The sequence below is a fragment of the Eumetopias jubatus genome, unplaced genomic scaffold (genome assembly GCF_037043125.1).
Source record: "Eumetopias jubatus isolate StellerSeaLion01/CBP00866 unplaced genomic scaffold, mEumJub1_p1.0 scaffold_2, whole genome shotgun sequence".
Taxonomy (NCBI): domain Eukaryota; kingdom Metazoa; phylum Chordata; class Mammalia; order Carnivora; family Otariidae; genus Eumetopias; species Eumetopias jubatus.
Genome location: NW_028274808.1, coordinates 23188742 through 23202271, shown reverse-complemented (window position 1 = coordinate 23202271; position 13530 = coordinate 23188742). Strand labels below are relative to the sequence as shown.

Below are 13530 nucleotides of genomic sequence, written 5' to 3'. Positions count from 1 at the left end.
AAAGACTTTAACTTTGCTCCAAGCCATTATCCAGAGTTTGGACCTCATTTGGAACTTAGGGATGAGCTACTGAAAGTCTGTGGACTAAAGACAGTGACATGCTTAGTATTGTACTTTGGGGAATAAACAGAGAATGGCTGGATTCATTCATTCATTCAACAAATGCACTATTCTGTATAGTGTGGACTCAAAGAAAACAAAGTCTTTTCCTTCATGGAGTTTACATTCCATTGGGGGGAAAGACAGATAAATGAATACAAATGCATAAGGCATAATAGTCAGTTAGTGATAGATATTATAAAAACTGTAAAACAGGGATTATTCTAAACAGTGTAGGTGAAAGCCCTGTTTTACCGAGCTTACATGCTAATCCTAAATAAATGAATCAATAGCTTAATTTCAGATAATGATGAATGTTATAAAAAAGTTAAGTGTGTGCGCGCACACGTGTGTGTGTGTGTGTGTGTGTGTGTGTGTGTGTGTGTGTGTGTGTAAGGTAAGGAGTTTAGTTTTTAGAAAGGGTTGTCTGAGAGATGAGACTGATGCAGGCAGGCTGGATCCCGAGGACCAAGAGGGGGTCCAGCAGGACCAGCCAAGAGGGTCCTTGCTAAGCGTAGCAGGATAGAAATCAAGTGTGAACCAGTAGGAAGTGCAGCAGAGTTTATTGAAGATATGTAGAGAGTGCAAGTACAGACAGTGTCCAGGAGACTTGGAAAACAAAGGAGAGAGAGTCTCTCTCTCCTTTGTTTGGGGTCTAGGGTTTTTATTGATAATTGAGGTCTGGTGCATGTGTCCTCTCAGGCATCTAGAAGCAGTCTGAATGAGAACAGGGTCCAGATGTCTATCATAAGTCACTGATTCCCTGGAGCCAGGAGGTCTTGGTGTTGAGACGTCTAGTGCCAGTGGTCTAGAAAACACACATGATGGCCTTGCCTGGTCATTCCTACCCAGTCATTCCTGAGATGTTATCTATTGTGCTGGAAGACTCCAAAAAAATCATTAACTCCTTGTCCTTTACAAGGAGGACATACATTAAGGCAAGTGTGTGTGTGTGGGGGGGTGCACATCCTAGCAAAGAACAGAAGCGGGAAAAGGAGCTAAAAAGCCAGTTTTCTTCCCCCCATGGGTTCCCTTCAGTTTCCCTATCTCACGACGACATTTTAGGAGCTCTGAGCCTCAACGTAAATAAAGTGACAAAGTTTGCCACGTGACCGTCTATCTCTATGAGAAGGGCGAAGGAACAACAGTGTGAAGGACAGAGACAGAGTATGCTTGATGTATTTAAGGAAAAGGAAACAGCCCGGCTGGAGCAGAGTGAGAAAGCAGAAGTAGGGAATGAGGCTGGAAAGGTAACCAGGCTCCAAGTAACAGTAGCGTCCTGAGGGCGTGGAAAAGACTGCTTTTTATACTGAGGACAGAGAAAATACTTTGCACTGGTTTATGTATTAAAAGGATCACTCTGACTAATTTACCAAGAATAGAATGCGAGAAGGTAGGATTAAAAAGTCTTGGATTAGGCTGGTAGAGAAGGATGGTAAGATTAGAAGCAAGGGGAGACTGGACTAATAATGACGTCCGATGTCTGTCTAACGAATGCTGGAGTTACATAATAAAAAGAAGAAAACAAATTCTTAAGACACTGTGGAGGCAGAGGACGTTGGAAACCAAATACAATGGCAGTATGGTTGGAGAGAATGGGCAGCTTGGAAGCTCTGAAAATTGGGAATTAGGAGGACGATGGTGTCACAAACTAGATCCCAAGACCTGACCTTTACTGCTTCTATTCACCTCCCTCTGTCCTACATTTTTCCTTAAGCTCTTCCTTCTGCCTTATATCTTAACTCAGGCAAATGGAAAGCAAAACTACCCCTCAGGCAATAGCAACTGCCCTGACAAGACCTCCAGCCAGCCCAGACCACTCAGACAAGTTTGAACGTAACTCCCTATCATGTATCTGCGCAGGTCACCATGGAGTGGCCTCTAGAATGACCAATAATTACCTTTGTCTCATTATAATACTAAACAATGCATGTACAGGCATGTTTCCTTAAGGTGCACGGCGTGACCTTATGCCCACCTCTATATACAATAATAAGGATCCCCTTTTAAAATATTCCTCCTAAACCTAAACAAAAGGAACCCATTCACCCTTGCTCCAGGAGTCACGGCTTTGGAAGTTATTTCCTATGATGTCCTTATTTACTGCAAATAAAGTTCCCTTTGTGCAACAACTCAACCGGTGTAGTTTCTATCTGTGACCCAGCGAGGAGTGAACTCACGTTGGTTCGGTTACAGTGATACCATTAATTGAAATAAAAGAAATTAAGATAAATTTGGGAGATGAAGAGGCAGATGGTGGATTTTGATTATGTTGAGTGTATCTCCATATAAACCATAAAGTTACAGACAGATAAAAGTGGACGCCACTTTCACAAGTCTGAAGGAAAAAACAATGGGCTATTCTTTTGGGGGAAGTTACTATGGGCAAAAATGCCCACACAATAGTGGGAAATCAAAAGCCTGGAAGATAGATTTATTTGTAAATTCCTTTTAAAAAGGTCGCATAGCATAGTATATAATAGTGGCTATTGAGCTTGACTGCCAAAGTTCAAATTCCTGGTACGCCTTTTTCTAGTTGTATGACTTTGAGTTAGATCTCCTGGCCTTAGTTTCTTTATGTGGAAATTGTTACAATAGGACTTATCTAATAAGGTTTTTGTGGAGCAGGAGTTCTTAATCTGGAGTCCATGAAATTTGAGGGCATCTATGAAACTTGAATTGAAAAAAATTTAACCGTATTTCTATTAACCTCTTATGACAATCTTGTTTTCTTCAATTATAAAGTAGAAAGCAAAGCATGGTAGTATTAGCAGTACATATGGCTTTGTTCCCTGCAGAAATTACAAATAATTTCATATCACAGTACAGTAGTAGTAGATATTTTGAAATAGTTTGTCATCATATTACCATATTTATTCAAATTGCTGTTAGATACACTGCTAGATTTCATATGATTGCAGAATTTATTTTCAGCCCTCATGCTACTTAGTTGGCCACCTATCCTACAGTTCTGTGCCTCTTGGTCAATCATAATCACACTGTGAAGTCTGAATGTTTATACATTGGTTCTAACATCTACCCTTGCTTTCCAGCTTTCCCCAAATACAAACCACCAGGTGAAAGGAGGTGAATTGTTTTAATTTTGATAATGGTATTTAATTATAACTGATTCCTTTGTAATCTTATGAATTTAATTTTTGCAGTTAGAAATACTGTTTTAAGACTGGGCCAGTAGGTTTTATTACACGATCAGAAATGTTCATGATAAAAGAGAAGAAATCTTGAGGTAGAATAAAAGCTACATTAGAACAATAATGGAGGATAGTTGGAAGAAAGGCAGGCAGGAACAAGCCCTTACCCCCTCCCCCCCCAAGAGGAAACCACCCTCAAAAGGATTTTACACCACCCTGAAAGGAGCCCTCCACCCTTTTCCAAGTGATAGATAGATGGCAAAAACCTGACTGGATGATGGAGGGTTAATCAGATTAAAACCGCCCTCCAACAAGCCCATAAAAAACCCTTAGATCTAAACGCCAAGTTGGCAACCCTCTCGGAACCTCTCCCTGTTGGGAAGCTTGGTACTTTCACTCAATAAACTTTGCTTTGCTGCCCTCCACTCTTCCTCTGGTCTCCCTCGTCATTCTTCCAAGCAGCCTAACCAAGAGCCCGGCACCGAAGTTAAAGAAATCCTGTAACAACAGTACTTGACCCATAACAGATAAGTTTGCTGCTATTGTTCTTAAAATGTTCAGAGAGCAGGAATTAAAAGTCCTTTTCATTTTTGCATTCCCACTTGTCTAGTCCAGTGCTCTGCACTTCGGCGCTCCATGGTTACTGAATGAATGGGAAGGAGTGGTGTGAAGGTTGGCTCCTCAGGCCCCTCAATTGGGGCTGCAAGGAACAGCTGTGAAGTTGCAGGCGGCTAGTAGGGCTAGTGCGCATCCGCGGGATTATACTACGTGGATTGTATTAGAGGCTTGAGAGGGCTCAGTATGTGAGCCACAGATGTGTCTCTAAAAACCTCCCAATGGAAATGGAGATTGCCCCTTGGCCACAGGGGCCATGTGCTTATTAATTCCTTAAATCGCTCCTCCATTATCCTAGAAGGCAATTAGGTCTGTGGCTCCAGGTAAACAGGAGTTTACTTCGGCAGGACTGAAGAGGCCTCTCGCATATTCCCGGAACCTCGCACTGGTTTCAGTAACAGTGCAGCGTTCAGCCGGCCAGCTAGAGAACCGTGGCCCCGCGCCGCGTGGGTCTCAGGGAGAACTCTGGCCGGGGGCGCAGCGCGCCGTGCACGAGGCCCCCATTCCCTCGCCACGCCCACTTCCTGCCCCATCCCAGGCCTTTCCAGGTCCCCTCTCCCGGTGAACCGGATGCTCTGTCAGTTTCCTCCTCCGCGTCCTCGGCGGCCTCCGCTTCCCTGGCGCAGCCGCAGGCACCCCCGAGGGCACGGGCAGGGCCTCCCGGCCGTTAGCCTGGCAGGAGTAGGACGCCGGTAGGAGCTGGGCGCGCACGGTTACCGAGCGTGGAGGAGACACTGCCCTGCGGCGATGGGTGCCAGGGGCTCTCCTTCACGCCGGAGGCAGGCGGGGCGGCGGCTGCGATACCTGCCCACCGGGAGTTTTCCCTTTCTCCTCCTCCTGCTACTTCTCTGCATCCAGCTCGGGGGAGGACAGAAGAAGAAAGAGGTACAGTGAATCTCTTGGCCTTCCGGGTGGGCCCAGGCAGGCTAGGGCGGGCCGGGGGGGTGGCGTTGCCAGGCAGCCTGGCCGCGTTGCTAGGCAGCCGGGCGGCTGGGCTTGGGCGAGGGCGGCTTGCGGGCAACAGCCCCGCGGTTGGGGAGCCGGTGGGCCACGCAGTCGCGGATGTGGGGTTAGCCTGGTGTTTTCTCAAAAACAGTAAAGCGTCCCCTTTCACTCTGCGCCTGAGCACCGCACACCTTTCAGACTCACGGCGCCCTTGACCCTCGGAGGCCGAGCTCTGGGTCCCGGAGTCACTAAAAGGGGTGTGTTGGATGTGAAAATACCTTTTAGGAGTATTTGCAAACCTACGGAGAACTATGTGGTCTTTCTGTTCGGTACTCAGCTCCCTTCGTTATTCGTTTACGTTTGTATGCATAATTACCATTTTTAAAGCTGTAAGGTTTGTTTTTCTTTAGGTTGAACTCCTATAACGGTGAGAATAAACTCATAATTTTGTTAGGTAAATTTGTGAAGATCACCTGATTTCAATCTTAGTCCTCTAAAAACTTTGATTAAGAGGATTGAAATCACTATATTTAAAATAGTAATTTGTGAATTTCAGTTATCCCTCTGCCTTGGATACTCAATCTAGCAGGATCGGAAAAAGTTATTTGGAAATGCGAGTAGTGTTTCTAAGAGTACATTGTTTTAGTAAGAGTATTCGCTTATTCAAGATAGCTTTTCCTGGTGAAGTATTACATACACGTGACTCAAAATCTAATTCGTGTTTAAAGTATTACGACAGGTTTCCTGATAGCTGGGTAGAGAGTGAAAAAACAGCTTCATGTGTAAAAATAATTGATTCTCTTCACTCTTTGCCTGAAACAACTCTGAACTCAATAGTAACTTCTTCCCGTTCGCTTTTTAATTTTATTTATTTTTATTTTTTAAAGATTTTTTTTCATTCGACAGAGAGAGACCAAGTGAGAGAGGGAACACAAGCAGGGGGAGCGGGAGAGGGAGAAGCAGGCTCCCCACTGGCAGGGAGCCCCATGCGGCTTGATCCCAGGACCCTGGGATCATGCCCTTTTGAAGGCAGAGGCTTAAACAACTGAGCCACCCAAGGCACCCCTACCTTTTTAATTTTAACATGAAAGTAGACCATGAGAAATTCTTCATGGAATTCTGGCAAGAGGTTTAGAGAACTGTTAAAATTAAAACTATACTTACAAATAGAAAGATATATATTTTTTAGCATTTTTTTTTAGCATTTACATACCACATTCCAACAGTTTTAGATGTCATAGTTTTTCTTTTGTTTCTTTTTTTTAAAGATTTTATTTATTTGACAGAGAGAGACACAGCGAGAGAGGGAACACAAGCAGGGGGAGTGGGAGAGGGAGAAGCAGGCCACCCGCGGAGCAGGGAGCTTGATGTGGGGTTCTGTCGACCTGAGCTGAAGGCAGACGCTTAACGACTGAGCCACCCAGGCGCCCCATGTCATAGTTTTTCTTGAGGAAGGGAGATTAAAAAGTTTTTTTCGAGGATTACCACAGCAGAGGGCAGTAGAAAACAATGAGAAATTCCATGGAAATTTGATGTTTTACTTCTTAGAAAGATCACTGTGGGGGCACTTGGGGGGCTCAGTCCTTTGAGCATCTCCCTCTTGATTTAGGTTTAGGTCAAGATCTCAGGGTCTAGAGATGAGCCCTGCCTTGGCAGTGCTCAGCAGGGAGTCTGCTTGAGATTCTCTCTGGCCCTCTCCCTCTACCCCTTCCCCCCACCTTCCATCTCGCTTTTGCCGTTCTCTCTCTAAAAATAAATAAATCTTAAAAAAAAAAAAGAGGGGGGGGGAAGACCACTGTGATCACAGTAACTTTCACTTGGAAGAAAAACCCAAAAATCTGTAAAGTGTACCTCTTCAAAGCATCTTGGTATCCAGTTGTACACTACTTTACAGGTGAAAAGCCTTGTTAATTTAGCACAATTACAATTAACATCTGTTCCATTAACATATTTATAAAAGAAGTTTTAAATGAAAAATTGGAAGAAAATTGTTAAGGATTAGAAAAGGATGTCTTGGGGCGCCTGGGTGGCTCAGATGGTTAAGTGTCTGCCTTTCAGGCTCAGGTCATGATCCCAGGGTCCTGGGATCGAGCCCTACATCCGGCTCCTGGCTCAGCAGGGAGCCTGCTTCTCCCTCCCTCTGCCTCTCCCCCTGCTCATGCTCTCTCTCTCGTGTTCTCTCATCTGTTTCTCAAATGAATAAATAAAATCTAAAAAAAAAAAAAGAAAGAAAAGGATGTCTTCCAGAACTGCTTTTATTTCTCTTAAACGGGAGGGTCTAATACTACTATTTGGTGGTATTGCAGAATACATATGTTTAAGGAAAAGAAGAGCAAAATAACAAATAATTGAAGTTTTAACCAACTAAGCCACCCAGGCGCCCAAATAATTGAAGTTTTAATACTTTGCTCAATGAGTACACATATCTGGAATGTAGTATGTGAGAATAAACTCACATTACTTAAATTTATTTGTGAAGTTCAGAGCACCTGATTTCAGTCTTTTTTTTTTTTAAGATTTTATTTATTTATTTGACAGAGAGAGAGAGCACAAGTAGTCAGAGAGGCAGGCAGAGGCAGAGGGAGAAGCAGTCTCCCCGCTGAGCAGAGAGCCCAACATGGGGCTCCATCCCAGGACCCTGAGATCATGACCTGAGCTGAAGGCAGACATCTAACCGACTGAGCCACCCAGGTGCCCCACCTGATTTCAGTCTTAGTCCTTAGTAACTTGGAGGGCTGTAGTGTCTTTCAATGCTAGAAGAAATACATTCTTTATTAGAAATAATGGAAAGTGGTTGGTTATCATTGTGGTACTTTTCTAGGGGTATTCCAGGGTTGTTTTGAACATGTCACTTCATTCTTTGCTGAATTTAGACACCACTGAATCAGCAAGTATAGTAGTTGGAACTTAGTTTACTACAATAAATATTACTGATGTAAGTGCTAGAGGAGTTGACTTGGCATGAGTAGTATATCCCTTCATACTGGGGAGGCCAAATTGACGTCGAAAGTTAAGCCTGGAACCAAGAATGGACTTTAGTTGCTTTTAAGGAAGTAATAGTTACGATAATAATAGCTACCACCATAGGTTTTTGAGTCAGACAGATGGTCCATTTACAACTCAAGTCACTATCTAATTGTATGACATCAGGAAAACCACTTAACTTCCCTGAATTTTAACTTCGTTTTAAAACACAGATATAATACCTACATCTCAGGGTTGTCACTGGGATTGAATAAGATTGTATATAAACTACTTAGTGCAGTGCCTTGAACATAACAGATAAACAATACTGGTAGCTATTATTATGTGTTCTTCATTTAATGAGAGCATTGGATATGATGAAATCCTAAAATGTGATAAAATATTTTAAAATTTTTTTGCTAAAGTGATTTTATCATAATTGTAAAATATATAATTATTAGAATAAATTGCCTATTTTATTATGAAACACAGAGAGTTCCAAACTCTTATATTGTTTGAGAACTTCCCCGGAGATTTTGCAACATGGAAGAATTGGTGGTATTCATGAGTGTGTGTGTGTCTGTCCACATACAAGTTTTTGTATCTGTTTCTTCATGAAGACATTTAATTCATTAAAAAATAATTTTGTTATATTCTCTAAGAATATAGTGAATAGCAATAGATGAGTGAATAGGCAAAGAAGATTGGAGATTTTTATAGTCACTTTCCTTAATTACATGGAATATAGTCATTAAACTAATTTTTGAATCCTCATGTAAAGTGATATGAATTTGTGGGAGACTAGTTTCTTGGTAGTATATCATTTGCATATTTAGTGCATCATTTTCTTTTTATTTTAATGGCTTCCCTATTTTCTACATTGTTAACACTTAACCAGTTAATCAGCTTCATTTAGAATTGTATTAATCTATAATAACACCTGATAATATAAAAGGAACTCAAAATCTGTAATTATTTTCAGTGGATTTATTGACTTTGACATTATCAAAAGAAGCTACTAAAATAATTTATCCTTTACGTTAGCTAATAGGCTATGACATGTAGGTAACAATGAATATGCATTATGAAAATTTAAGCAGCTCATAAATATTTTTGCGAAGTAATATGATTGCCTAAATGAAATATCTCAATTGCTTCTGACAGAACTTCTGTATGTCATTAATGTTTTTAAGCACATTTTACACTGAAATGAATATATCCAGTTATTTTTTTAGTGGCATAACCATTAAATAGAGACTTGACTATCTTAGCAAATGAAGAAAAGGGAGAGGATGGAAGTTAGCAATGGATTTTATCTTTAAACAAAGAACTCAAGTTGAAAACAAAGTAAGTTTGTAAATACATGAGCACAACTTTAAGAAATGCACAGTAATTATGCATCGATGTATATACACATAGACCACTGATTATGCCCATGCAGGTATTTCATCTAGGCTAGACTTTGTGTATAGAAACTGCTTGCTGAGTAATTGGAAGTGACAGAACAGCTTGTCAAGTACTGTGAAGGCTTAGCCCACTGTAGTTTCACAGATGATGGCAGAACGCCTGGAATTCCCTGGCCCCAGGTGGACGGGTTATCACTCAGCAGCTGCAGATTTGCCAGAGTATCAGCATTCATGCTGATGACACAGGCTAAATGACCCCTACAGGTGTAGGAAGTTTTGTAGCAGAAGAACCTTGAGCTTAAGGAGCTCAAATCTTTTATAATGGGCGGAAAGCTTGTTTGACCTTTGACCAGAGGGTGACATTTTCATTTTAGAAGGGACACTGTCTTCCAAGGCTTGTGTACTATATACATCCTTGAAAAGGTTTCCAGAACAAAGTCCGTTAGTACTTTGCTTGCATGTTATGTAGAAATCTATGAAGAATTGTTTCCTTAAGTAAGAGAGTAATTTTGTCGAAAGAGAATTTTGGAATATTTTCCTCCGTATACATACACCACCAGTATATTCAGTTCCAGATATGTGATCTGTTCTACATGGAAGACAGAAAGGGAAAGGGCAGAAATACATAACCTGAGCCACAGATTTATCAGTTGTTAATCTTTTGCCGCATTTACTTTTGCATTTTCTCCATATTCAGTGAATTTGGATGAGTGTGATCCGGATGCCAGTGACTGACATTGGTTACTTTGGTGGTCACCACGGTTTATTTATCTTATGATTGCTTCTTTCCATAAGACTCCCTCCTGGAGCATCACGCTAATTCCACCAAGATAGAAAATTTACCTTTGTCTGAGTATAGGAGTGGCTCTTATTCCCCTGCTAGACAACAGGTAGATCACGAACAAATGTGTATGTTATATAACATTGAGAGAGAGAGAGAGAGAGAGAGAGAGAGAGCGAGCATGTGTGTGCAATAAAGGGACCAAATAGTATTTATGTAAGTGTCTACCTACTTTTTATTTTACCTATTGGGCAAGATATCTGCTGCTTCTCAAATTGAGCATATCTAAAGGGGAACTCTTTTTTTTTTTAAAGATTTTATTTATTTGACAGAGAGTAAAGCGGGGGGGCCAGGGGCAGAGGCAGAGGGAGAAGCAGGCTCCCCGCTGAGCAGGGAGCCCGATGCGGGGCTCGATCCCAGGACCCCGGGATCATGACCTGAGCCAAAGTCAGACGCTTAACCCACTGGGCCACCCAGGGGCCCCTAAAGGGGAACTCCTAATCCTTCTCTTTGCCCACCTGTTTTCTCATTGCTGTTAACAGTGCTGTTTTATGGGGAACAAATTTTAACATCCTAGAATCTCATTTTTTAAATAATCACTTGCCAGTACAATATGACTTTGTCACTCTTACCCTGTATTTTGCACATTGTATACAGAAAGGCTGGCTCTACGTACTCGCTTGAGGAGTTGTACACAGATTTGAAGAGAACATCTTGCCAAAATTGGGTTTCTTCCTTAATAGCTATGAAAAACACATAAACAATGAGTTTGAATATTAAAATTTCAAAAAAGTTATTTAAAACAATAGGTAATATTTTTTTTCATACTAATTGGTATCTATCTGCCTTCCCACCTCGTTGTCTGTATTTAATGATAAAAGAAAAAAGATCCACAGTGAGCTTATGGAGTTCTTCAAAATCTATGATAAAAGTCTTAACATAGAAGAGTAGAAGAACTCTGAAGCGATTTATGAGCTGAAAAAAAGTTAATAAAAGGAAGTCTTTACTAGTTTATTGTTTATTGTTACTAAAGTTTTGGTTGATCATATAAAGATACCTAATTAGTTTGACATTTGGAGGTGAAAAAGAAATTTCTTTCCGTTGCATGTTACCATGAGAACTTAACTACCTCTAATGAAAAGGAGCACTTGAGTATAGGTTGAATAAATTGTGATACTGATTTTATTAAATGGAACTCTTGTTATTTGTTTCAGGAGTGTATTTTTAGAGATGGCTTAACATTGTCAATATGATTTAACTCAACTTTTGGAAATATTTTAATTCAAGAGTCTTCTGTGCTTGGAAAACAAAACCACTGGGAAATTAATTTGTATGAGTATTGTGGTAAAACTTGGGGTACAGAATTCATTATAAGTTGTGGAATCTGCTTACTACTCATATTAAATATTAAATTGAGGGGCGCCTGGGTGGCTCAGTCAGTAAGCGTCTGCCTTCGGCTCAGGTCATGATCCCAGGGTCCTGGGATCAAGCCCTGCATCAGGCTCCCTGCTCAGCGGGAAGCCTGCTTCTCCCTCTCCCACTCCCCCTGCTTGTGTTCCCTCTCTCACTTTCTCTCTCTGTCAAATAAATAAAAAAAAATCTTTAAAAAAAAATTAAATTGAGTTACCTTAGGATAGATAACTCATTAAATTTAATAAACTTGGAAGTTGGAAATAAGTCTAAATTATATTAGGAAATGAAAAAAAGTTACAATAGAACAAATAGGAGATAAAATGCTAGGTATTTCACTTAGGTTAGATATGGTCTTTACAGTATCTTTGCTTGGTGGTTTGGCAGACAGCTTTGTTTGCCTTACCTTTATTTTGCTAATAGTACCTTGTTTTGATTTAGAGAAACTGGGACTGTCCCAAGCCCCAAACATTTAAGTCAAAGATTATTATTATCCAATACCTTAGAAATTATTGGTTTAGGAGTGAGCACATATGCAATTATATGGGGACTTGTGACAAGTCTCCTCCTCTTTCATAAAGGACACAAGGAAGGGGAATTCTCTCGTCTTTGTTATATGAATATGAGAATGTGATGCTTGAGTTCCTGAACCCATTTTGTAAACATTAAAATACAAGCCTGAGGGCAAAACCAGTAAGTTCATGATGGCAGAGTAGAAAAATGGAAGGAATATGGGTGTTTAACATGACTTAACTAGCCTTGTAATTGCTGTAACTCTGGACTCCTTGTTAGGTGCTAATAAGTTTCATATTGTTTAGGACATTTTGAATTGAATTTTCAGATTTTTTGTATTTGAAAGCATTCTGTTGAGGAAAGTTATCTTGGATTAAGAGTTTTACCCATGATTGTCATTTAGCCAACTTGTAAATTTACAGTCTTCTTTCTTTTTATACTGTGCTTAGTAGCTTAATTACCTAGCTATATGACCTTCTTTGTTAATTAGATAATAAATGTTAAAGGATTATTTATATATATGTAGATCTCCCTTATCTTTGTATATTAGTGATCATTATTAGAAATCTGTATGTTTTGGTGTTTTTAGAAGTGAATTTTTCTATGTGTTCCTTTTATTAATATAACTTTGTTTTTATTGTATGAATTGAAGTTCTCTAAGTATTATATGTCCAAAAAATTGTAGGAAAGGAATTGGAAATAAATTTATTATGTGCCTTAAAAGCTCTTAGCCCAAGAAAGGAGAGAAAGGATAAGGCGTGCCTCAGATATATTTCCTGTATGCTGTTTTCTGTGTGAATGCTTTACTTATTTCTTTTGCTTTTGTGTGTGTAATAGAGTGGTACATAGTTTCATTCTAAAGACTCCCAAATGATCATGTTTTAATATTGTTCTTTTGGTTTACATTTGAGTTTAAGATTAAGCAAAAGAAAAGTTGGGACCCTCCTCCCTCTAAGGATGAGGGTATTGGGCAATGCTGATTGTTCCATGTTTTTTTTGTTTGTTGTTTGTTTTTTAGCATTGGAGCTTTCAAAGTGAATAAAGGATTTTTGTCATGCTCAGGAAAGTGAAGTGGTATGCTTTGTCTTGCTATTGTCTCCTGTACTTTTTCCCCTTGGAGACTTTATGGGGAGAAAGAGTGGCTGAGTCCAGGTGTAATACTATCATGGTGGTACTCTAAATTTAGCTTCCTATTGACAAGTACATGAGTCACATGCTTTGATGTTGGAGCATATTCCAAATCATAAAGAGTGTTGTAACCATAGATTTAAAAAAAAAAATACTGCATTATGGAATGTTAGAGCAGAAGTGTCAGGTTTCAGGCTAAATAACAAAGTTGGGAATGGAAGTTTGGTTTCCTGACACCAGAGTTTATATTTCCATATTCCCATGCTCAATTATGCTGTCAGATTTTCCTCCCCCCCCCAGCCCCTTCACCACTTTCATTATACTGTATTTTCCTCTGTCTTTTCATAGCTGATGTTTTAACTTTATAACTTCCTCTTCGTGGATATTCGTTTTTTAAAACCTAAATGATTAAAAGTTTGGCAGGTGTAAAACCTATTAATACTGCTTAGACATGATTCCTTTGAGAACATAATTTATAAAATTAAGCCATCTGTTTCTTTATGAACCTGTGTAAGTA

At 40.1% G+C, this 13530-nt stretch overlaps 1 protein-coding gene across 4 annotated transcripts in view; it reads left to right on the top strand.

Moving 5' to 3' along the window:
- TUSC3 (tumor suppressor candidate 3) overlaps positions 1 to 13530 on the top strand; it is a 277668-nt gene that overhangs the window by 57950 nt on the left and 206188 nt on the right. For 2 of the 4 annotated variants that reach the window (XM_028099682.2, XM_088021390.1), the window contains exon 1: positions 4435 to 4751. The exons of 1 other annotated variant lie outside the window; for it this stretch is intronic. In XM_028099682.2, the coding sequence (XP_027955483.1) occupies positions 4614 to 4751 (138 nt within the window). In that variant the 5' untranslated portion in view covers positions 4435 to 4613. Of the gene's footprint in view, positions 1 to 4434; positions 4752 to 13530 lie in introns of those variants that run through there. One more of the 4 variants, XM_028099683.2, reaches the window with a different exon arrangement.